The following is a 22055-nucleotide window of genomic DNA, read 5'->3' as shown; positions in this document are numbered from 1 at the left end:
TGAATTTTCAAGCACACTTATTGCTTTTTGTTCTCTGCAACAACAACATCATCGAAAAATTGACCATAAATTATAGTACTTCAAATCTGATTTGAATGACTGCCTGATCATTATAATGATAAGATAATTATAGATGGGAAAATAATATTTATGAGACAATAAAATCTAATAATCAGTAAATGACAGCTACTTTTTTGTAATTAAGGTTTGATGGAAATAGAATGTACATCTATTAAATATCATCATATCTTATTAAGGTGCAATCTGTATTTTTTTGTTTTTATTTTCATTCCAGTCAAAGAAGATTGGAATGTCAGAATCACAAAATTGAGGAAACAAGTAGAAGAAATATTTAATATGAAATTTGGTAGGTGAAGCGTTACTTGTTTGCTAGGTAGTACTGATGTTTCACGTAAACATGCAGAATTAACTATAAACTGTATTCATAATTCTTGCATTCTGATTAATTGCTTTGGGTGTGAGTGAAACTGTATATGCCAAAGTTTCTAGAACTTCTATGAATGTTAACAGATTATTTAGTAAGAAATATAGTATATAAAGAGTATTGCACATTACTGTATCTCTGGAACAATTGTGATGCCTTGCTTTGATCTATTTTTGGATGTAGATCACTATTAATCCCAGTAGACTTTTGAATAGCTTGATCTGATTTTCACATGAAAAAAGTGGGAAGACAGCAAATAATTGTATTTATTCAGGAAGATACAAATAGACAATAAATGCTGGAGAACTATGTCTTTATGCCTTTCTTACTCTCTCTGAGGCAGTGGCAAGGAAATTAGTCTTGCTAGCAGAGGAGGAGATTCAGAATTTAGTTGTCTTGCTATGCTAGAATGAAATTTATATTGGATTAATGTCTGTGTAAGAATTCTGAAAAGATACTCTTGGGATTGGAATTGTCACTCCAATTCACTGTTTTTAAAGGATGACTGACCAGAAAATGTTTTTTTTTATTGAAAGGTTCAACAAAGTTTTTAAAAGGTCCTTTCATTTGACTAAAAGAAAGTTTAGTGTTTTCAAGATTTTGTATACTTGGAATGGTATCACCAATACAATAACAAACAAAACCTGAACTTCATTAAGTAGTCTTAGAAAGATTGAGTAAATATCTGTGCCTTTGGTGTGTGAGTTTTATCTTTGAATGCCATTTCTGTGATATGAGTTTGATCCAAATCAAGTTCTTGCCTCCTTTGCAGCACAAGCTCTGGGTCTCAGTGAAGCAGTGAAAGTTCCTTATCCTGTCTTTGAGTCAAATCCTGATCATCTATATGTAGAAGGTTTGCCTGAAGGGATCCCCTTTCGAAGCCCAACCTGGTTTGGAATCCCACGCCTGGAAAGAATTGTGCGGGGCAGTGGAAAAATTAAATTCATTGTAAAGAAGTACGTGGGTACTTTTTAATGAGCTTGTTATTTGTATTATTTCTTGGATTTCATTTTTATTGTGCTGTCTCTGGTAGGTTTCTTAATTTAACAAGACATCTGTTTAATTGTGATCTTAGCCCATGTATCAATAGAGATAGTTAATATGATTTTTAAATGGTTTGCTGAATCTTCGAGGCTAAGACACTTGGGCACATTAAAACTTGCATTTTGAATGAGGTGCAGATAATCTTTAGAAAGCTTTCCCATTACCACAATAGATACCAAAAAAACTTTAATTATTATCAATTATTCATTTCAAATGTGTGAATAAGATTGAAGGACATAATACAATCATAATAGGATCAAGATGAGTAATGGTTATGTTCTAATTTCAACAAATAGAATTAGACAGATTCTCAATTATCTGGCTCAGTTATTTAGCTCTGGCTCTGCGGTGGCACTGTGTACATTTCTGCTATTTAAAATGGGTACAGTAGGTGATGCTTACAACGTATTGACAAATTGCTTCTTAATCCTAATAAAAGAGATCACTTCCTTGCATTTTCCTTGCAAAATCTCCCCAAACATAATTCACTACAGTAACCGCATAGAACAGGGGTATCAAACTGACATCCCACAGACCAGATGCAATCACGTGCAGGCCACACACACCCCTCAGCTCCGCAAATGGGAAAAATGTCGCGAAACATCAAATGATGCGGCGAGTTTGACACCAGTGCCATAGAAAGATAACTTATATAACTTGATTTGTTTGTGAGAATGCTTTAGTAAAAATAAACTGTCTGATTTGTAGGCCAGAGCTTGTTACCTCATACTTGCCTCCAGAATTGGCTTGTAAAGTGAACACTTCAGGTAAGTGACTAAGAAGCTGTAATACTACAAAATGGAAAAATCTGGTGTTGAAAAAGGATACACGCATTTGAAAAATAAATTTTTTAAAAAGAGGTTTTCATTGTCTTAATATATTGCATCATATGTTGGACTTTTGAAAGCAGTACTGCTGAAATTTGTGGTGGCTATTAATCACATTTTCTTTCCTACATAGTTTCCTATTTAAATTCAGTTTTTGGGTTAGCATTGACGATGTTATTTAATTTGGCAATGAAACATTTGCAAGAAAACAGCCAAGCTTGGAGATCATCAAGAACCCCACTGTTTTGTAATAGTACCATTTCTTTCTGCGGGTTTGGGATGCTGGTTAACTGAGATGCATCCATTGAGGGAAGCTCCATGGAAGAAATGTTTTCCAAAGTGTGTCCCTCTTGTTCTAGTACAGGGGTGTCAAACAAAAGGCCTGCAGGCCACATCTTGCCTGCGATGTGATCGGATCCGGCCCACGGGGCCATTCTGGAAAATGTAAGGGGCCAACCCACACCGTTTTTTCCTATGATCAAGAAAACAGCCTGAATACAAAAGCTTATCAGGTTTTAGATAGATAGTTAGTATAACAGGTGGGGATTTTAGCTTAGTTAGGAAAGAATGTTTTGTTTCATCAAAATAATAATGGCAAAATATAATTGGTTAGAAATAAAAAACAAAGTTACTTCTTTTTTTCCAGTAGACTTAAAGAATCTTAATTTTATTTAAGGCCCCCTTGAGTAATGCTTTGCTTCCATTTATCTCACTGCTATATCTCCCCATGTGCCCCTTATCTAGGTCATCATAAAATGCAACAATGCAACTTCGTTTAGAAAGGACAAAAGCCATTTAGTTTTATACAGTCAAAAAGAGGAATATTTCTCCACCTATTAAATCTGCTGGCAGAAATGTAATATATTCATATTTTATTAATAATAAAGTTTTCATATATAGCTAAATCATGCAAAAATTAATGGTTTTTAATGTATACAAATAGTAAATGTCTCTGTAGGATCTCAGAGTCCCAGCAGCTCAAACTCTACACGAAGTCCTGTAAGCAACTCTAAAGTTCCAGAGATTGAAGTTACTGTAGACGAAGGTATGGAATTCACCCAATTATTTCCCCTTAGGGATAACCGTTTGGGATTATGTAGGAAATAAGTCCACTTGGAAATTTTTATCAGAACACAGCTCAAAATTGCCTGGGTATTTTGTTGAAACTTTGAAAAAAAAATCATTCTTGGAAACAGTGTTCTGTGATGATCTTGGAGAATTTAAAATAATCCATTTCAAGTGTGAAACTTCACATTTTATCAATCAAACATTCTGAATATCACTGCTTAAAACAAATAACTTTGTTTCAACGGAGGCTCAGAATTCATAGAATGCGTGTTCTTTACTATAAATTTTGAAAACCAAAAGTTTGCTAGAAGATTGACACGTTTTGCCTTCTCTTGAAGAGCAGTTTCCAAATCTTGCTGAATCTTGCCATACCAAGAGAGTTTTCTATATAGTTCTTAATTTCCCATATGTACATTGGAACAGTGGCTTACTGAAATATTTTTAAATTGGGAATTGTATTTCTGGGTTCTTGGACAGTGAGCTTTGGAGAAAGCCTTAAAAAAGGATAAGGAACCAAAACAGGTATTTTCTTTTCCTATCATGTAATTAACTTGCAGTTGATGGGGCATTGCAGCCTTAAAAGGAGTTACTTAAATAGCTGTTTTTGCTTTTTAAATATGTGTCTTATTATTTAATTGCAACCACTGTGAGAATAATTTAAGGTAGATTGCCTCTTGTGATGTGTCTTTTACATTCTCAGATGAAGGTATGTTATGGAGACTAGGCTTTTAGAAACACACTGGAAATTTTGACTGCATATTCAGGATTTCAATTTCATATGAAATTGAAACTTAAAGCTACTTCTAAAATGGAATGTATTTGTTATGTTCCTATATACCGTATAGGTCCTGCTAATAGGGTATCAACCTCAGATGTTAGAACTAATCCTCAAACTAATGGATCCAATACAGGCTTTAAGCCAAGAGGAAGAGAGTTTTCTTTTGGTAAGTTCATAAGGAAATTTTCTTTTACATTAAATTAAGCTTCCTAATTTTATTAGAATTAGTAATTAGAAGATGGGATATTTACATGTCTATAGTTTTTGCATTAATACATTCTAAATATCTTCAGCTATCCATTCTAGTTTGCTGCTCAGTAAATCCGATGTTAGTTGTTTCCTGATAGTAAAAAACCTTTGACATTTCAAGGTTTGTAGCCAAAATGTTAAATCAGTGAGAGAACAACATTAATAAGCAGTGTAATTTTATTGCATATTATGTGTTCTGAAATCTGTTAGAAACTTGTTCTGAAGAAATCCAACTGAGTAATGAGGAAAACAAAAATATAATAGGATTGAATAGTGATGGCGAACCTTTTTGCCATGAAGTGCTCAAACTGGAATGTGTGTGCATGCACGCATGCCAGAGTGCCGGAAGCTGAAACTCAGCTGGCCGGTGCACATGCCCACCTAGCCAGCTGGTCTTTGCGTGTGCTGGAGCGCCAGAAACCTGAAAACCAGCTGGCGCATGCATGCCGGAAACCAGAAGACCAACTGGCAACAGTGCGCATGTCCACAAAGAGTGCTCTGTGTGCCACCTCTGGCACACGTGCCATAGATTCGCCATCACAGGAATAAAATAATTTCCATTATATTTTGACAGAGGCCTGGAATGCCAAGATTACTGATTTGAAACAGAAAGTTGAAAATCTTTTTAATGAAAAATGTGGTAAGTGCTTTTTATCTTATTAAATATAATATGCTTAGCATTTTAGAAAATTTTATTAGGAAAATAATTAAATTCAGTAAAGCATCAACTAGATATGCAATTGAATTCCCATTTTCTGAAATGTTTGCCTGAATAGAATGGACTTAATGATGTAGAAAACAAAATTGAACATGCCCCAAATATTCCTTATGGAAGGAGTTCTCTATTGCTAAGAATGCTCTGTCTCTTATTCCATTGAGTCTAACCGCACAATGGTTATATGCATTCATAATTCTGCAGCCTGATTCTCAAAGAATTAAATCTGTATTTGGCTATGTCACTTCACATTGCAGATAAGAGTTCTCATTAGATAATATCCTCAAATCATTTCTTTCCACTTACATTTACTACTTAAAACATTACTGTTATAAAAAATTATATGCTTAAATAAATAGAAGAAAAAAAATGTTGAGAAAAAAGGGACAACAGACCAAAACATACTTAGATGGCTCCATACACTGCAGCAGAAACTCTACAACAGTTTGTGTTACAGCACTTTAAATCTTCCTGACTTTAGTGTAATATAAGAGTCCAGTTCTGTTATTAATTCCTTAATAACAGAATAATATTACCAGTCTTCTGAAATTAAAAAAAAAAACATTTTGATTCCAAGAATGCCTATTGCTACAAATTCTTATTTCAAAATAATAGCTGAAGTTTTAAAAAGTAAATATATTTTGCCTATGTGCAATGTGCCTACCTTGAGTTTGGCATAGAAATACTTTGTGGTGGATGAATCATATCTTTAATTCGAGCATTATTATTCTGCTCTTAGTTGAAATAATTCTGAAATTGCTTGATGAAACATTCCTTAATTCACCCATTTTGACTCAAACCTACCAAACAGATGTGAAAACCCTATTAAATGAAAAACAAATCACTCACACATATTATTCTATTCTAGGGGAAGCTCTTGGACTGACAGAACCTGTTAAAGTTCCTTTTGCGCTTTTTGAATCTTATCCTGAAGATTTTTACGTTGAAGGCCTTCCTGAGGGAGTGCCATTCCGTCGCCCATCCACTTTTGGCATTCCAAGATTGGAAAAAATCCTCCGAAACAAAGCTAAGATAAAATTTATCATTAAAAAGTAAGCCAGATGAGTGGCCTTTCTATAAAAGTTAAATAAAGATGGGATTCAGATTAGTCAATTACAGGATTTCTTAAAAGTTGTATTTTAATATATGAAGGATTGAATCTTAGGCCTTCCTAAGAGAGCAGAACTGTCCAAATAATCAAGTAATATTGAATTATACTCCTCAAAGAAATTCAATTTTACAAGTATGTGAACATTTACTTCCTTATTTTTTATTAGAAATAGTTGATTATTTAATTAATTATTAATTAATTATTAATCATTTTTCTCCAGTTAATACATGCTGTATAAAACTAGCAATATAGTAAATTGACTGAGTGGCATGCTTGCCTCCTACTCTGAAGGTTGAGAGTTCAGTTTTAGGTAGCAGACACATTTCTTTCCTAAGACACACAAAAAAACTATCTGCTATGAACTCTGTGTGGTGTCAGGAGGGGTATCCGACCAGTAAATGCTTCGCTCCAACCAGCCTCTCTGACTCTACTCGGAATTAAGAGATTTGAGGGTTTTAAAAAGGGAGGATAGTAAATTGACTGCAGGCTGCAAATTGAGAGTCACATTACTGATACTGTAATCTGTTGGATGGTGATGGTGACTAGAACCACTCTCTTTGGCCATTCTTGCAACCAGTTAGATCTCCTGGAACTCCCATGGGACTCTTTTTTCCAGGCCTAGAGTTAGGATCTTTGAGTAGTCCCTGCCAATTGCTTTCCTGGATATTATTCATTTGGCTTTTGTGCTTTAATGCAAAGGGAAGTAAGCAAATAATAATAATAATTCCATCTCTCCCTTCTTTATCGAATCATGCAATTTTCATTTGTTTCTGAATACAGAAATGGTCTGGCTCCAGGGGATACTCTTAGTTTCATTAAATTAAATTAAATATTGGCTTTGTGCATTCCTCCACGTCCTGGTAATCCCAAATGTGTTGGATTCCAGTCCACAATACAATTGTCTGTAGGGTTTCAGTTGGGGGAGTTCCAACTCCGATGATGGGCTTCACATTGGAGAAAACTAGATGACATGAAAATTTTTTGTCTAATCTGTCTTTATTTCTTCAGCATGTCATCCCCCCCCTTTTTTTTTGAGAGAGAGAGAGAGAGAGAGAGAGAGAGAGAGAAAGAAGAACAACCCCTTTGTGGTTACTTCTTGCTATAATATAATTAGAATTCAATCTCTGTTTTTGAAACACCACCAAAAAATGCCTCTATGCATAGCATTTGGGTGAAATTACAATGAAAGTCTCTGTTTAGGATGCCCATAGAGCAGTTGAAATATTCCCTGTGTTTTGCTTTAATCTTTGGCTCAAGGGTTACCTGACATTTCTGAGCTTCAGCGAATGGGACAGGGTTTAAAAGGAAATGGGAATGAGGCAATAATTATCCTTGCTACCCTGTGATCAAATTTAATATTCCACTCTTGTGACACTTACATTGAGCTGCTTGTAATTTCTTTGCCCTTGCTTGTTGATTTTATTTCTTTATTTTCTTATGCCAAATCTTAACTGTGTTTCTTGGCAGGCCAGAAATGTTTGAGGCAGCAATTAAAGAAAATGCTACTGCTATTCCATGTCCTCAAAGTGAGTTTCACTTCTGCTTTGGCAGTAATTCTTTTGCATCAAAAATTCACAGCTATGTTGTTTCTTCTCAGGAACTGGGTGTTCTTAAACAGTGATACAGATAAATCTACAGTTTTTGGAAGAGTCCCTAGAATTTGTTAGAGACTTTGGGCCAATCTATTTCCAATCCCAGGTGGTGCATGAGTTAGAATGGTAATTGGAATCAGAATTTCTGTTGCTAAGCGATTGATCAGAGCATGATATTAGGTGACCACATCACTTGGTAAGAACAATCCAGCAGTCCCTATTGTCATCATTAACCAAGGCAAGCAATCACCCCAATCTAAGCCTCTCCCGGTTTGGTCTCTCCCAGCCATGACTCTTGGTAAAGTAAGGGACTGCCTTCAACTCCACCCCCCACCCCACCCCGTCTCTCTCTCCATCTCTGCCGAGGTAGCTGCTGCCTATATCCAGCCTTCTTCTCAAGGCCCTGTGGTCTTGTCCAAATCGTATGTAGCTTTCTCATGAAGCTTTGAGAGACTGTATGTGATTTGGACAAGCTTGCACATGGTCTTGGGAAGAAGGCTTGGCATGGCCAGGAGCTGCCTCTTGAAGAGTCCAGTTGGACATGCCTCATTAGCGATGGAAGGAAGAAGATGGCAAAGGTCAGCTGGATGGTAGCAGGTCCAGCAGAGCCCAAGACCATAGAGATGGCACAGTATAGACTAGAGGAAGTGCTCCTCCATTTGTAAATAAAAGTGGGATGCCAAGCACTTGAGTTTTGATTATGTGACTTTGGGACATCGCTACCATTTGTTCAGCACTGCTGAACTACAGCAGTTCAGCACTTCTGTAATTTTGAATGGTCATCAAATGAATGATGGTTAAGTGAGGACTACTTCTATATCATGTGAGAGGCCCCCAGATTTGATACTGATCTCTGCATCCATTAAGTAATATCTCCGTTTCCTGTGTACCGTGGTGTTCTCTCTGTGCAAAATTTCAGTAGATCAGCATGAAAACGGAGTGGGCACTGCATATCTGAGCCAACTAGTAACATTTCAGTTAGATTCTTGATCCAAAATGGATCTGCAGCTGCAGGGGAATAGCTTCAACATCAGCTGTGGTTTACTGACATTTTGCTTCATTAATTATTTATCCAGATCTCTAGCTGTCAATCTGTATGCTGGTCTGTATTTCCGTTCTAGTGCTTTTAACAATCAAAAACTGCAGATCTCTGCAGCACTTTCACCCTTTTGTAGTAGGAAATAAGTTTTAATCTAGTTCTAGTTACAGCTGTCATCTTTCATCTGTGCAATCTAACTCTTGCGTAGTCAGTCTTTCTCTGGTTTATTCTTTTCACTGTGCAGTTTCATTCTTAAAAGTGAGAATAGCATTTATTTGAGAGGTTTCGAGCTAACATTTTACCTCTGCATCTTTTCTAAGGAAGAACCAGCTTATGTAATACTGTGATAAATGCTGTAAGTGTGCCTGATCCAGTGGTGAACACAGCTGCTGGAGTAGAAGACCTTAACATCATTCAGGTGACAATACCAGGTACTCTGTCCACTTCCTATAAAAGAGGTATTTAAAGCTGTTGAGTAACACTTTCTAAATTCATTTTACATTTTTGTTCTAACTCAAAAGCACGAACACTTTTAAAAAAAGAGGTAAGGGTAATTAATAGTATTTAGAACATTATTTTCCTTTGGACATAAAATAGACTCGTGTGCTTTAGGCTAACAATGAATAAAGGTTCTTCTACCCAATGGGCACTCAACAGAATCAGCTACTAGCAACAGTTTAACTTGGGTCTCCTTTTTTACATTGGTACTAAAAAAAAATGGACTTACAACACATGGCAGAAATTACAGCCATTGCAATGCCCCCATGGTCATGTGATTAAAATTTGATGCACCAACTCCTCAGCTGTTTATCCCCCCAGTCTATGCCCTTTTGGTTGCCTGCATCCTGACTTGTGGGAGGGCAAGCAATCCCAGAAACACACTTGCCATTCCCCAGCAAGTGCCAGCAAGCATTCATTCACCCAATTGCCTTTTTGTCCCAATCCCCCACTAGCAAGCAACCAGTAAGCATTTTGTTCAGTCCTGAGCCTGCCCCAGCAAGCATTCATTCACTCACTCAGCTGTCTTCTCTTCCTGTCCCCCCCACATTAATCTTTTACCTTTTGGAGCTGGCTGCAGCCAAAGCAGAAGTGGTTCACTACCCACTGTTTCCTTTTCAGACCCACCTTCATCCACAAACATTTCCTATATGTGTGACTAAAGCTGTGCCGGGTTACAAAGGTTTACATTACCTTTGCTGACTCCTTTTCGAGCCCACGTTCTCCCAGCAGATGTTCCCTACACGTATCTAAAGCTGTGCTGGGTTAGAGAGCTGCCGCTCATAGGAAACATTTGTGGCAGAGTCTGGGTCCGAAAAGGTGACAGCACAGCCAGGGAGCCACTTCTGGTTTGGCGCAGCTGGATGCAAAAGGTGAAAGGCTGGTGTGGGGAACTGGAGTGGTGTGCTTCTATTTTTCGTCTTTTGCAAAAGGCGAAAAATTGATGTAGGAAACTGGGAGAGAAATAACTGCTCCTGTTTAGATGCCCAGTTCAATGTTCATTGGAACACTCTGTCTGCAGGCAAACTTTAGGAGAGGGACAAATTATTTCTATTTTTTGTTTTGGGTGTTGGTATATGTATGTCAGGGATTGGTTGGAAATTAAGGTCAAGATGTTTCGTTTGAGGGCATCTTTGTGTTTTCGTTGTTATAAGGACACTTAAGACTTAAACTTACCTGTTTGCTCTGATTTCCATTGCAAAACTGCAAGGCATCTGCCAGTAATTTTCAGTGCTTTCCAACTGGATCTGTGCAGAGCTTGGGGATTCTTGGCGGATTACAAGTTACTGTTCTCTAAACCAGAATTTAGCAGTTATGCCTGTACAAGAATTGCCTTGGGCTCAAGAATTCCACCTCCTCTCTTCCTATGTAACTAATAGAAATTCCAAAGCTTTTCTTCTCATTTTACTTATCCACAGTTTGCTGTTGTCTGCAGCTAAAGATTTACTCAGTTGCAATATCTTCAGGAATTGATTTGGAATCCAGTCATATGAAATAATCAAACAAAAAATGAATTCCTTTTGGGATATCTTTTTTTAATAAAGTTTTATTTGGGTTTTCACACATACAAAATACAAGTAAAACATCTTTTTTGAAAATAGCATGGTCCCGGGTTGAACTTCTTTATACAGACACAAAACTCAATTTCATGCTCCTTTTTGTGTTCTATTCCATATCTTATACTATTCTACATTTTCTATATAGTTTTTCCCCTCTTTTAATTTTCTCAATTTTATTTTGATTATCTCATCTCAGTTCAAATCATTGTATTTATACTTTTGTCTGTTCTGTTTCAATTTCATATTATCTTTTCTCATTAAACAAATTTTCTCCTGTAGTTACTAATTGGAGCATGACACCTTTATATCTTTTAATTACATCCATTCAACTCTTATTTAAACTTCAATATAAGGTTATGACCTTCAATATAATACATAACTTCCAATCGAATTCTGCTTGGTACAATCTTATAATACACTATTCTTTTTTAAAAAAGGATTATAAATATATGTAATTATAAACCCTCATTCCATTCCAATTCAGTTCAATCATTAATAATCATTAAAATCTTAACATCTTTAACATTTCTTTTCAATTAAATATCATACTTCCTTAAAGACACGTATAATCTCCATAATTAATTTTTCCCTTGTTTCTTTTGTGATATCTTTTTAAGGGTCTACAAACCAGCAGCCATGAGCAAGAAATCAGTCACTACCTTAGTCATGTAGCATAGTTGAGCAGTGAAGAGGATATGTTCTGTGCTTCTGGTCTTCCTTCTCTATATTTCTTCAAGCCCCAAAGAACAAATCAGCTGGGCCAGGATTAAAGCATCATCCACTTCCAGGAGAAAGAACAACCCCAAATAGTTCCCCTTAAACTGATCGTTAGGTTGTCTTAAATCTTTAAAAGTCATTTTAAAAAACAACCATACAAATAAATACAGTAATTGCATCTTTACATTTTGCAGATGATGATGAGAGAACTTCCAAAGTAGAGAAGGCCCGGCAGCTGAGAGAGCAAGTGAATGATCTCTTCAGTCGAAAATTTGGTAATTTGTGCGTTTCCTCTTCAGAAAGTCAAAACAATTGTCTTCTCAGCCTTTGAATCCATCGTTTTGCTGAAACAGAAAACAATCTTCACCATTTTTGAAGTTCAAACAAAGGGGAGATCTATAAACAAACAAGAATTTAATTCTTGTGTTTTGTTTTAAGCAGCTGTGGATCCATGTCCTAGTTATAGTAGCAATTGGTTTTAGAGTGGGTTAGGCAGATTTATGTGGGATCAGGTGTATTTCTTATCAGAATCACTGCACAAAATGGCAGGTGGGTCTGTGCTTGAAACTACCGAGGAAATGTCCCAAAGGTGCTTTTCCAAGAGGCAACGGGACTTTCTGGTTTTTTCTTTGAAGATATTTTACTTCTCGTCCAAGAAGCTTCTTCAGCTTCTTGGATGAGAAGCAAAACATCTTCAAAGAGAAACCAGAAAGTCCCGTTGCCTATTGAAAAGGCATCTTTGGGACAACCATGACCTGGATGACTGAGAATCTCTGTAGACATTTACTGATAAAATGGAGAGTGACAATGAAACTACAGATGAAACATTGACTAGAATGAGAGGCATTCAGGATTGCTTGATGCATCTATGAGGAACTGTATGCAGTGGTAAAATGAGCTGCTACATGAGAAATTCTAGCATTAAGTTTTTAACTTAATGTTAGAATAAGTAAGAACAAACACATGGTTTAAAAGGAGAATTTACTTAGAACGGGGTCACACTTTCTTCCCTTCCCCTCACAAAACTGGTGCTCACAGCCAGCTGCCTTCTAGTTCAAGGCCCAACCATTTAAACCCCACTTGCTCATGACTCCCCACTACAATGAATCCTACCTCCAGAGTCAGAGCTACCCACCAGGAAGCACCTGCTGCTACTGTGGCAGCTCAGGGTTCTTGCCCTCTTTTGCAATGATTTCCCCATCCCAATTTTTTCTATTATTAACTTGGTTACTTTTAACACTTTTGAAATCAAAAGTAAAGCTGAAGCACTAGTATCAAAATAATTTTAAGAATGTAGCTAAGTTTTTAAAAGAAATCCTATCCTACCCCAGGCTGCATAGAATAACAGAGAAAACAGCCACAAATCTCCAGCAGAAATATTATCACAACACAAATAGAAAATGAAGATTAAAGGCTTTAGGGAATAAAAAGGAATAGGCCTGGGATTAAGAAAAAAGCACCAGGTAAAAAGCACTTTGGGGAGGATATGCTAAAGATAGGGAACTGTTTCCCTAGCAGCCATTGGCCATACCAAAGAGAGCAGGACTTCCATCTGACAGTCATATCTGGCACAGGAGAAGAAAATCCTTCAGGGTAAGATACAGTGTGTTGTTTGACACAAAGTGTGCATTTTGAGATTTTGATCTTTCATAATGGTGAGCTTTGATAACTACATTTTTAAAAGCAACTGTTCCTCTAAACAAAAATAATAATTGCTGAGAAGCAAATAATAGGCAGAAGTTATTGCTTTCATTTCCTAGACGTGAAGTTCAAAAACATCAACCATCTATTTGACTACATCTATTTGATTATTACGATAAAATAGATGTGTGCATGATGGATCTTATCAGGATTTAATTTTTTTAAAATTATGAATAGGTCATTTGAGGTTTTCTTAAAGCCACACTATTACTATTACTACCTTGAATGAACAAATCAACATGTAATTAAATATTTGGTTCCTTGTTATATGTAAAAAAAAATAGTCATTTGAAGTTTTTTCTCACAATACTATTCTTTCCCATAACTACTATGCAGTTATATTCCAAATATGTTGTTTGTTCCTCGTGCATTTTTATCATCTTTTTCCCAAGGAATATGTATCTCTGAACCCAGAACCATTCACTCGCCATCTTTGATAAGCTCCCTTTCCTTTTCTGTAGGGGAAGCCATTGGTATGGGATACCCTGTGAAAGTCCCATACCGAAAAATCACTGTCAACCCTGGCTGTGTGGTGGTGGATGGAATGCCCCCTGGTGTATCTTTTAAAGCTCCCAGCTATCTTGAAATCAGTTCCATGAGGAAGATTCTGGATTCCGCAGAGTTTATTAAATTTACTGTTATTAGGTATGTGACTTTCAGCAGTACAGTATTTAGTGTAACCTACATATTTTAATTCTATGTTGAAAGAAGCTGTTGTAGATCAGGATGTTGGGCTGGGCCCACAGCATGCTCAGGGCTGGGAAAAGCCAGCAGTCTTCCCAGTGGCAGGCAGGGTCTTAAGAGAGCCCATCTTGTCGTCTTCTAGCCTCTGTTGTCCTCAGCAGCCCAGCCTTCTGCAGAACTCTTAAAAGAGGATGTGGTGACAGCATTGGCAATTGACCCAGGGAATGGATCACGGTTAAACAGTTCTAAGGAATTTTGAAAGATCAGGCTTGGCCTGGAGACAAACAATTCTGTTTCTGCCTCTGACCTGTAGACATCTCTTCACATTCTTAGGCTGTACAGGTGGTCCTTGGCTTACAACCATTAATTGAGTGACCATTTGAGGTTATAACGGCACTGATAAAAGTGACCTACAACCACTCCTTACACTTATGACTGTTGCAGCATCCCTACAGAGACCTGATCAAAATTCAGAGGCTTGGCATGTATATAGGACAAGTGCAGTGTCCCAGGATTACAACCTACAGCCATTTTTGACCTTCCCAGAAGGCTTCTGACAAGCAAGTCAGTGCGTGTAGGGTGTGTGTGTGTGAACCAGATTCTCTTGATGACCATATGATTCATTTAACAAGTACAGTGTTTAGCTTAGCAACCGTGGCAAAAAGATCATAAAGTTGGGCACATTAAAAACTGCCTTGTTTAGCAGTAGAAATCCCAATCCCAATTGTGGTCATAAGTTGAGGATGGTCTATAATTTCTAACTACTTTAAGTAGTGCAGAATGGGAAGATCAACTCTTCTTTGGTACAATGGTTAGAATGCTTTATAGCTATCAGGCTTTGTATAATCCATCTTGAAGAAGTGTTTGGCTGACAGCTTCTTCTCTCATCCCCACTTAAGACAAAGGAGAACTGATTTGAGGAGATATTTTCAGTATCAGAGATAAGTGTTGTCCTTGAGGTTTGCCCTGGGTAGAGACAGAAATAGAATTTTTGGAATGCTTGCGATCAAGGATGGAGTTAGCCAAGTTCTGGAATTCAAGTATGGTAAAAAAAGGGGAGGGGGATAAATATAGGTATGGTATTAGGTGTTGAAAAGAACATGCAAAAGTGAAAGAATTAAACAATTCAATAAAACAGGAAATACGACGGTGATTACTAGTTTGAACTGGGCATGAAGATAGGGCTGTGTATTTTTTATGTTGAATATTTCTTATTGGACTTGCTGAATGGTTTAGGACTTACAGTATTGGTAGAGCACAGCTGAAGTTTCTAGATTCCATTCATTCAACTATTTGTTGCATTTATATTCCGCCTTTCCTCCAGGAGCTCAAGGCTGTCTACATTATCCCCCTTCAATTTTATACTTGCAACAACCCTGTAAGGTATGTTAGGCTAAAAGTCACCCAGGGTATTTTATGCCGGAGTAGAGATATGAACCTGGGTCTCCACATTCCTAATCCAACACACTAACCACTATTCCACACTGTGATTGGTGGCTGGGAATGAAAGAAGTTACAGTCAGACACATTTGGAGGGCATCAGGTTGAGGAAGCCTGCATTAAAGTAACACAGAAGAAGAAAATTGCACGGTTTTTGAAGATTAAGTGGGCTTATATTGGTTCTAAAATCAAACACTTAAAATGTTTCTTGGAAGTCATCAGTGGAAATTTGGATTAAAAAATTTATTTCTGAGAATTGAAATGTTGCATTGTTTTTCCAACAGACCATTCCCTGGACTTGTAATGAACAACCGTGAGTATATCATTAACAAAATAAATCTTTATAAACATTTTATTAATTGCATTAACTCATCTCATTGTTGTACACTGCTCTGGGCAGTGTAGAAACAACTATGCATTCCTGTCATTTCTACGGTGAGTTTAGAGGTTTTTTTTTTCCTGCTGGCTTACCCATTTTAAAAACAATCCATCATTGCCCAGATACAATACAGTAGGTCACATAGGCATTCAGCAATATGCTGAAGGATAAATTTCTCAACAATTCTTTACCTGTAGTTGATTGTCATTTTGGTTTGGCTGCATCAGCATCCACAGTTCAACCCTACATATTATTTTATTTTAGTAAAATCTCTAATCCTCTGCAAACAGGCTTCTAAATTGTAGGTGGTTCAAATATACCCCAAAATGTTATTGCAGAAAAGGGAAGTGATTTTAATAAGCTCAGATTTTATACAGACAGCAACATTGTTCTGGTGTTTTTTCTTATCTGAACGGCCAAAACATTTTAAGAGTTTGCACACTGAAACTGAATAATACTATATCTCTATGAATGACCCTCGGGTACTTCTGAGGAGCATTGCTTGATTAAAAGTTTGATTCTGGTCCTGTTCATTCTAGAAATTACTGAAAAGGCAGAAGCAGAAGTCCCAGCAGTCACTGTGCCAGCTCCTGAACAGGTGATACAAGGTAAATGTTACAATTATGTTCGTGGCTCAGTAATTACCCGCAGGATTTTCAAGGAAGCTTGTGCTCATCACGTTTCAAATTTCATGTGCTAATAATTGTATTATTATGTTATGTTAATACAATGCATTCTAATTTTTATTTATGTTCGGAGAAGATGGCCCAACCCTCCATTGCAGCATTGTGGTAGAAGTAGAATGATGTAGTTTTAGATGTTCTTCTCCACAAAAAAAAAAAGGCATTAAAGACTTCTGTATAGAGTGGAAACAGTCATTCAAAGGCTACAGTCATTGACAAAGCAGGTTGATAAAAGTTGGCTACCAATATAGAATTAAAACAAATATCTGTATGTATTTTCTTCTAGAGCCAGTTGAAGCAGACCAAATAGTACAAGTATCTGTGGAGGAAGGTAAGGATCTGTGATCTAATGAGAAGAAAACACTTGCTATTTGGATAAGTATGTCATGTCTATGAAGCTAAAAATAAAGTTAAATCAGTTTTACACCCTTTGTAAAGAATCTTGCTAGCTTTTCTAATTATGAATCAGTGACCATATAGTCATACGTGGGTTGGGTGGTATCCTATTCTTAAATTGCAATGTGTCTTAGGTTTAGTGGGTTTTGTGAATCATATCCCATTTGTTGCTTTTCTTTCTTTTTTTAAACTACTTTTTTGGAGTTTATTACGATAACAGTATGAGCATCAGGGAAACTTAGCAGCCCATCTGATTTGTTAATCTTTGGACAGATATAAGATCTCTGTATCTCTTGTTCTTCAGTGTCCTTCGTGCTGTCTAAAAGCAGCCAAATATTCTTTGTCTCCACAGATTCAGTACAGACTGAAGAACACACTCAAATAAAGCAGGAGCCAGATCCAACGTGGTAGACCTGACTTGCATTAGGGTAAAGGACAGTCATACACAAAGCAGAGGGGTGGGTGGTATTCAGATACTTTTCTAGGTAGGAGATGGACTCCCCACTGTTGCTGTGAATGCAGAATCTATGATCTGACTTCCATTTATATTGGTCCTGTAACTATGTAGATCACTTAACTTGGCAGAGTCCCTCTTATCGTCTTTAAGTTGTGCTCCTTTTGTCCTTGGGCCACTTGCTAGTCCTCCCGAAACTTTAGAGCAATCTTCCACACCCTAATGCCCTCTGTATGTTTTGGATGACATCGTCTCTGCCCATTGGCTTTGCTGGCTGGGGCTGATGGGTGTTGCAGTCCCTGTCTGGAGGGCTTAAGATACCTAATAGGAACCAAGTTAAACTGAATGAAATATGTACAGTATGCAAAAATAGCCATTATTTTCATAGGGCTTCTAGTAGCAGTTTATTTAACTTCAGTCTCTGCCATTTTGTTTTTTCCTCCTCAATCTCCAATCAAAAGCGAAAACATCAAGGCTTGAGAAGAGTTTGTGGGGATGATTCTGGCCTGTGTAATATAATTGTATAAGAGAAGTACCTTCTTTCTGTCCTGTCCTAATGTCTATGGAGATTCTCAATCATCCAGGTCATGGTTGTCCCATAGGTGCTTTTCAAAAGGCAACTGGATTTTCTTTGAAAACATTTTGCTTCTCATCTGAAAAAGCTTCTTGGGTGAGAAATCAAATGTTTTCAATGAAAAGACAAAGTCCAGTTGCCTTTTGAAAAGCACTTCTGGGATGTCCTATCCTAACCTATCCCATTCCTCCCTTTCTTTCTTCCTAGACAGAAATCTCTACTTGGGTCAAAGGTCCTGGGACTTGTTACAAAACATTTTAAATCCCAGGCCTAATTGAGAAGAGAGGCCGAGCACATAGCTCATGATGGCTACTTTTTTGCTTTTGCTCATAAAAATCAGCAGGGATTAGCAAATAAATAAATCTGCCTCCTAGGTGAATAAGCCCCTAGATGCATTTTGCCCTTTTTTTTCCCTTGAAGAAGGATGTCCACCATAGTTAAGATTAATTTAAACTAGGTGGGGTGGGAGTTGAAATTTGTCTGATTTTAATATCTCTTTCTCCTTTAATGGCTAATTGGATAATAGTATCTGTATATTTGAAATAATTTTTTCCTATATCTCTCAACTCATATGTTTTTAATAAATAAATAAATAAATAACTGATTTCCTGAGCTGTGATTTCGTTTGAACGTATAAAGAGTATGATGATGGTGGGAATCCATATCATAATATGTCAGGAAGCTTGAGGCTGGGCTTCTTACGGGGATAATAAGGCCAGTGGTTGTGACCTGTCCTGCCCTCCGTCCCACAGATTCACCCCAAGGAAGGAAGTCCTGTGGCTTTTGTACAATAGTAGGAACAGGTTTCATCAGGTCTCATGATTTCAACAGCCACCCACTCCAATACAATAACCTTTTCAAGCCCCTCTTCAGCCAGCACCGATTCTTCTTTAGCCAACACAGGTGGCAAGAGACATGGCAAACTTCTCTACCCTGAAAATTCTGCAATATTGCAGTGATCTAGCCACAAGGTGACCAAGGCATGACTGACTGAAGGCTTCCGATCTTGGAAGTCACACAATTGATTCATTAGACTTACAGGAAGCTGTACAAAAGCCACAGCTGTTACCTGCTCATCAGGCACAAGAAAACCCTAACCCTAACCCAATTTGCACACATCATTGTACTATTATTACATACAAGGTCAAAGATGGAATACACCCATATCTGGGCAACACCCACAGACATTGGGTCTCAATAGGACTGAGTCGGAGATGGTTGCTCGCGTTATGTTTCTTCCATCTTCTGACCAATAACGATAGCAATAGCAGTTACTTATATACCTCTTCACAGTGCTTCACAGCCCTCTCTAAGTGGTTTACAGAGTCAGCATATGTCCACCAACAACCTGGCTCCTCATTTTACCAACCTCAGATGGAAGATTGAGTTAACCGTGAACCTGGTGAGATCTGAACTGCCAAACTGCTGGCAGCCGGTGATCAGCAATAGTAACCTGCAATACTGCACTCTTAACCACTGCACCACCAAAGGCTCTTAAGTTATGGCAGGAAAGGGCAGAAAACTGTTAGTTATTTGACTCCTGCCTGAGTCAGATTTCCTGCAAATCCAGGGGTAATTGAAATCTCCCATTGTCAGTATCACGTGCCTCTTTGAAAACGAGAAAGACGTCATCCGTATCTTCCACTCTTCCAGGCGATCTATTAAAACCATCCCACAACAAATACTGTTTTTGTTTCTCTCCTATTCTTACCCAAACACACTCATCGGGATCAGCATGTTGTGATTAATGAAGTTTGGTATAACTGTATCACTTCGTTAAAATTTAGAGGATCTCTGACTTGAGATCACCCTTTTACATTTTAAAAACTAAGGACAAATCCCCATTAATTGGAGAAAAAGAACCATATACGTTCAGAAAAAGCGTACAATATAACAACAACAAATGTACCTGAGGTACATGTACCATCACCCTACCACAACTCAGGGAAGAACAGATTTTCAAAGACTTGAAACTTCTTTCATGGAAGGAGCCCTGTGATATTCAGACGGCTGGGATCACAACAGACCACTCGCTTCCTAATCCTGATGGCTGATGCTGTATGCCAGGGACTTCAACTCCAGCTTTGCTGGCTGCAGAATTCTGGGAGTTGAAGTCCACAAGTCTTAAAGTTGCCACGGTTGGAGACCCCTGCTATATAGCACATTGCTTTTTTCAGTTTATTCTTTGCAATTGTGGAGCATTTGTTATATAGGTAATCCTTGACTTACAACCACAATTGGGGACCATAATTTCCATTGCCAAGCAATTCAATGAGTAGTATCTAATTTTATAACCCCTTTGTCACAGTTAAAACAAATCCCTGCAGTTGTTATAAAGGAATTCTGCAATCATTAAGCAAATCTGACTTCCCCCAGGAGTCGGCTGGGAAGGTTGGAAATGGCAATCAGGATCTTGGGATGCTGCAATCATTGTAAATATATGCCAGTTGCCAAGCACCCCATATTGATCATATGATTATAGGGTTGCTTCAGTGGGCGTAAATGCAAGGAACTGGTCATAAATCACTTTGTTCAGAGCTGTTGTAACTTTGCTCACCAAACAATGACTCTTAAGTCAAGGGCTACCCATAGTTAAAAGTGTACAGCAACATGGCTGCTTTTCTTATTCTCCAGGCTGGGGAGCATTTTCTTTCCTCAAGCATTTCATTCTGACTTTTTCCTCTTTAATGGAGCCAAAATGAGATCTTTTCTGGTTTCACACCTGGCCTCTTGAGAGGCTGTATGTTAATTAAGCCTAGAATTTCCTCACATGCATTTGGCAAGTCACATCTTTGCATGTTTGTCGTTTGTGGTCAGAGATGCTTTTTTTTTTTCCTTTGTGTGTCTAATAAAAAATAATAAAGCACAAAAAGGTAAAAAGATTTAAAGTTTTGTTAGCCGCCACTTTCTAAAATTATACCAAGAAGGGGAAGTGGCCGCGCTAAAATGTTTTTCCTTTTCTCAGTTTCACTCTTAAAGCCAGGTGTTGGTGGGAGTCACAATAGAAGATTTTGAAAAGACCTGAAGGCAATTCAGAAGCAAGAGTGAGAAAAAGAAAGCTGAAACTCAAATACTTTGGCTGTCTAATGAGAAGGAAGGACTCAAGGCTGGGAAAGATCGAGGGAAATAGAAGAAGGGGATGACAAAGAATGAGGTGGCTGGATGGAGTCACTGAAGCAGTAGGCGTGAGCTTAAATGGACTCCAGAAGATGGTAGAGGACAGGAAGGCCTGGAGGAACGTTGTCCATGGGGTCGCGATGGGTCGGACACAACTTTGCAACTAACAACAACAACAACAAAAACCTTTGATCTGATATTCTTGCTGTCTAGTCCTATGAGAATCTCATATAGTACAATTGTTCTCATATAGACCAATTTCCTTGTTGAATGTAGATTATAAGATTGTAAATACAGTATTAGCTGACAGGCTGAAGAAATGTGTTCTAGATGTTACATATACAGGCCAAAAAGGCACACCAAGTTAAAATCTAAAAGAAAATTAGCATTAAATATATACTAATATACATTAATAATTGTCCATTAATATTTAAGCTAAATAAACCATATCGCAATCTCTGCATGTCAGGAAGCAGAAGGAATGTTTTGTCACGTTGACGTGAGAATATGTGGTTTTCTAAGGAAAGATAGTGCTTCTTCATGCAATCTGTCTTGTTTATAAAAACAAAATTATCAGATGTTAAGTCTGAATTAACACTCGGTCCAGGTTGTTTCAGCTGCAAGAAATTAAAGCAGAACACACCTTTGTGTTGCCTGTAAGTGAGGAATAGTGACAGCAGCTTGATTTGGCAACTTGCAGAGCAGAGGTAGTATTCAGCAGGTTCTGACCAGTTCTGGATTACCGGTAGCGGAAATTTTAAGTAGTTCCGGGAACCGGCAAATACCACCTCTGACTGGCCCCACCCCCATCTATTCTCTGCCTCCTGAGTCCCAGCTGATCGGCTGGGTCTTCTTTTGTTGCCCTGCACAGGAGAATGGAGCTGGAAAGCAGGTTAGTGGGGTGGGGAGGGAATGGGGATTTTACAGTATCCTTCCCCTGCCACGCTCACCAAGCCACACCCACAGAACCAGTAGTAAAAACGTT

General features: G+C 37.8%; 1 protein-coding gene across 24 annotated transcripts in view; it reads left to right on the top strand.

The window, feature by feature from the left end:
• The window catches only part of GTF2I (general transcription factor IIi), a 68651-nt gene extending 50094 nt beyond the window's left edge, over window positions 1–18557 (top strand). For 13 of the 24 annotated variants that reach the window (XM_087926395.1, XM_087926415.1, XM_026708667.2 and 10 more), the window contains 15 exons: window positions 296–367; window positions 1218–1401; window positions 2198–2256; window positions 3260–3361; window positions 4230–4328; window positions 4986–5051; window positions 5995–6178; window positions 7705–7763; window positions 9189–9299; window positions 11837–11917; window positions 13805–13988; window positions 15752–15780; window positions 16386–16454; window positions 16816–16860; window positions 17278–18557. In XM_087926395.1, coding sequence (XP_087782521.1) covers window positions 296–367; window positions 1218–1401; window positions 2198–2256; window positions 3260–3361; window positions 4230–4328; window positions 4986–5051; window positions 5995–6178; window positions 7705–7763; window positions 9189–9299; window positions 11837–11917; window positions 13805–13988; window positions 15752–15780; window positions 16386–16454; window positions 16816–16860; window positions 17278–17336 — 1403 coding nt within the window. In that variant the 3' untranslated portion in view covers window positions 17337–18557. The remainder of the gene's footprint in view (window positions 1–295; window positions 368–1217; window positions 1402–2197; window positions 2257–3259; window positions 3362–4229; window positions 4329–4985; window positions 5052–5994; window positions 6179–7704; window positions 7764–9188; window positions 9300–11836; window positions 11918–13804; window positions 13989–15751; window positions 15781–16385; window positions 16455–16815; window positions 16861–17277) is intronic. The other 11 variants (XM_087926403.1, XM_087926408.1, XM_087926426.1 and 8 more) reach the window with 1 other exon arrangement.
• The last annotated feature ends 3498 nt before the right edge of the window (window positions 18558–22055 follow it).

Source organism: Pseudonaja textilis, chromosome 1 (assembly GCF_049901715.1).
Source record: "Pseudonaja textilis isolate UNSWEBS1 chromosome 1, rPseTex1.2, whole genome shotgun sequence".
Classification (NCBI taxonomy): Eukaryota; Metazoa; Chordata; class Lepidosauria; order Squamata; family Elapidae; genus Pseudonaja; species Pseudonaja textilis.
This window is presented reverse-complemented; position numbering and strand designations above follow the sequence as displayed.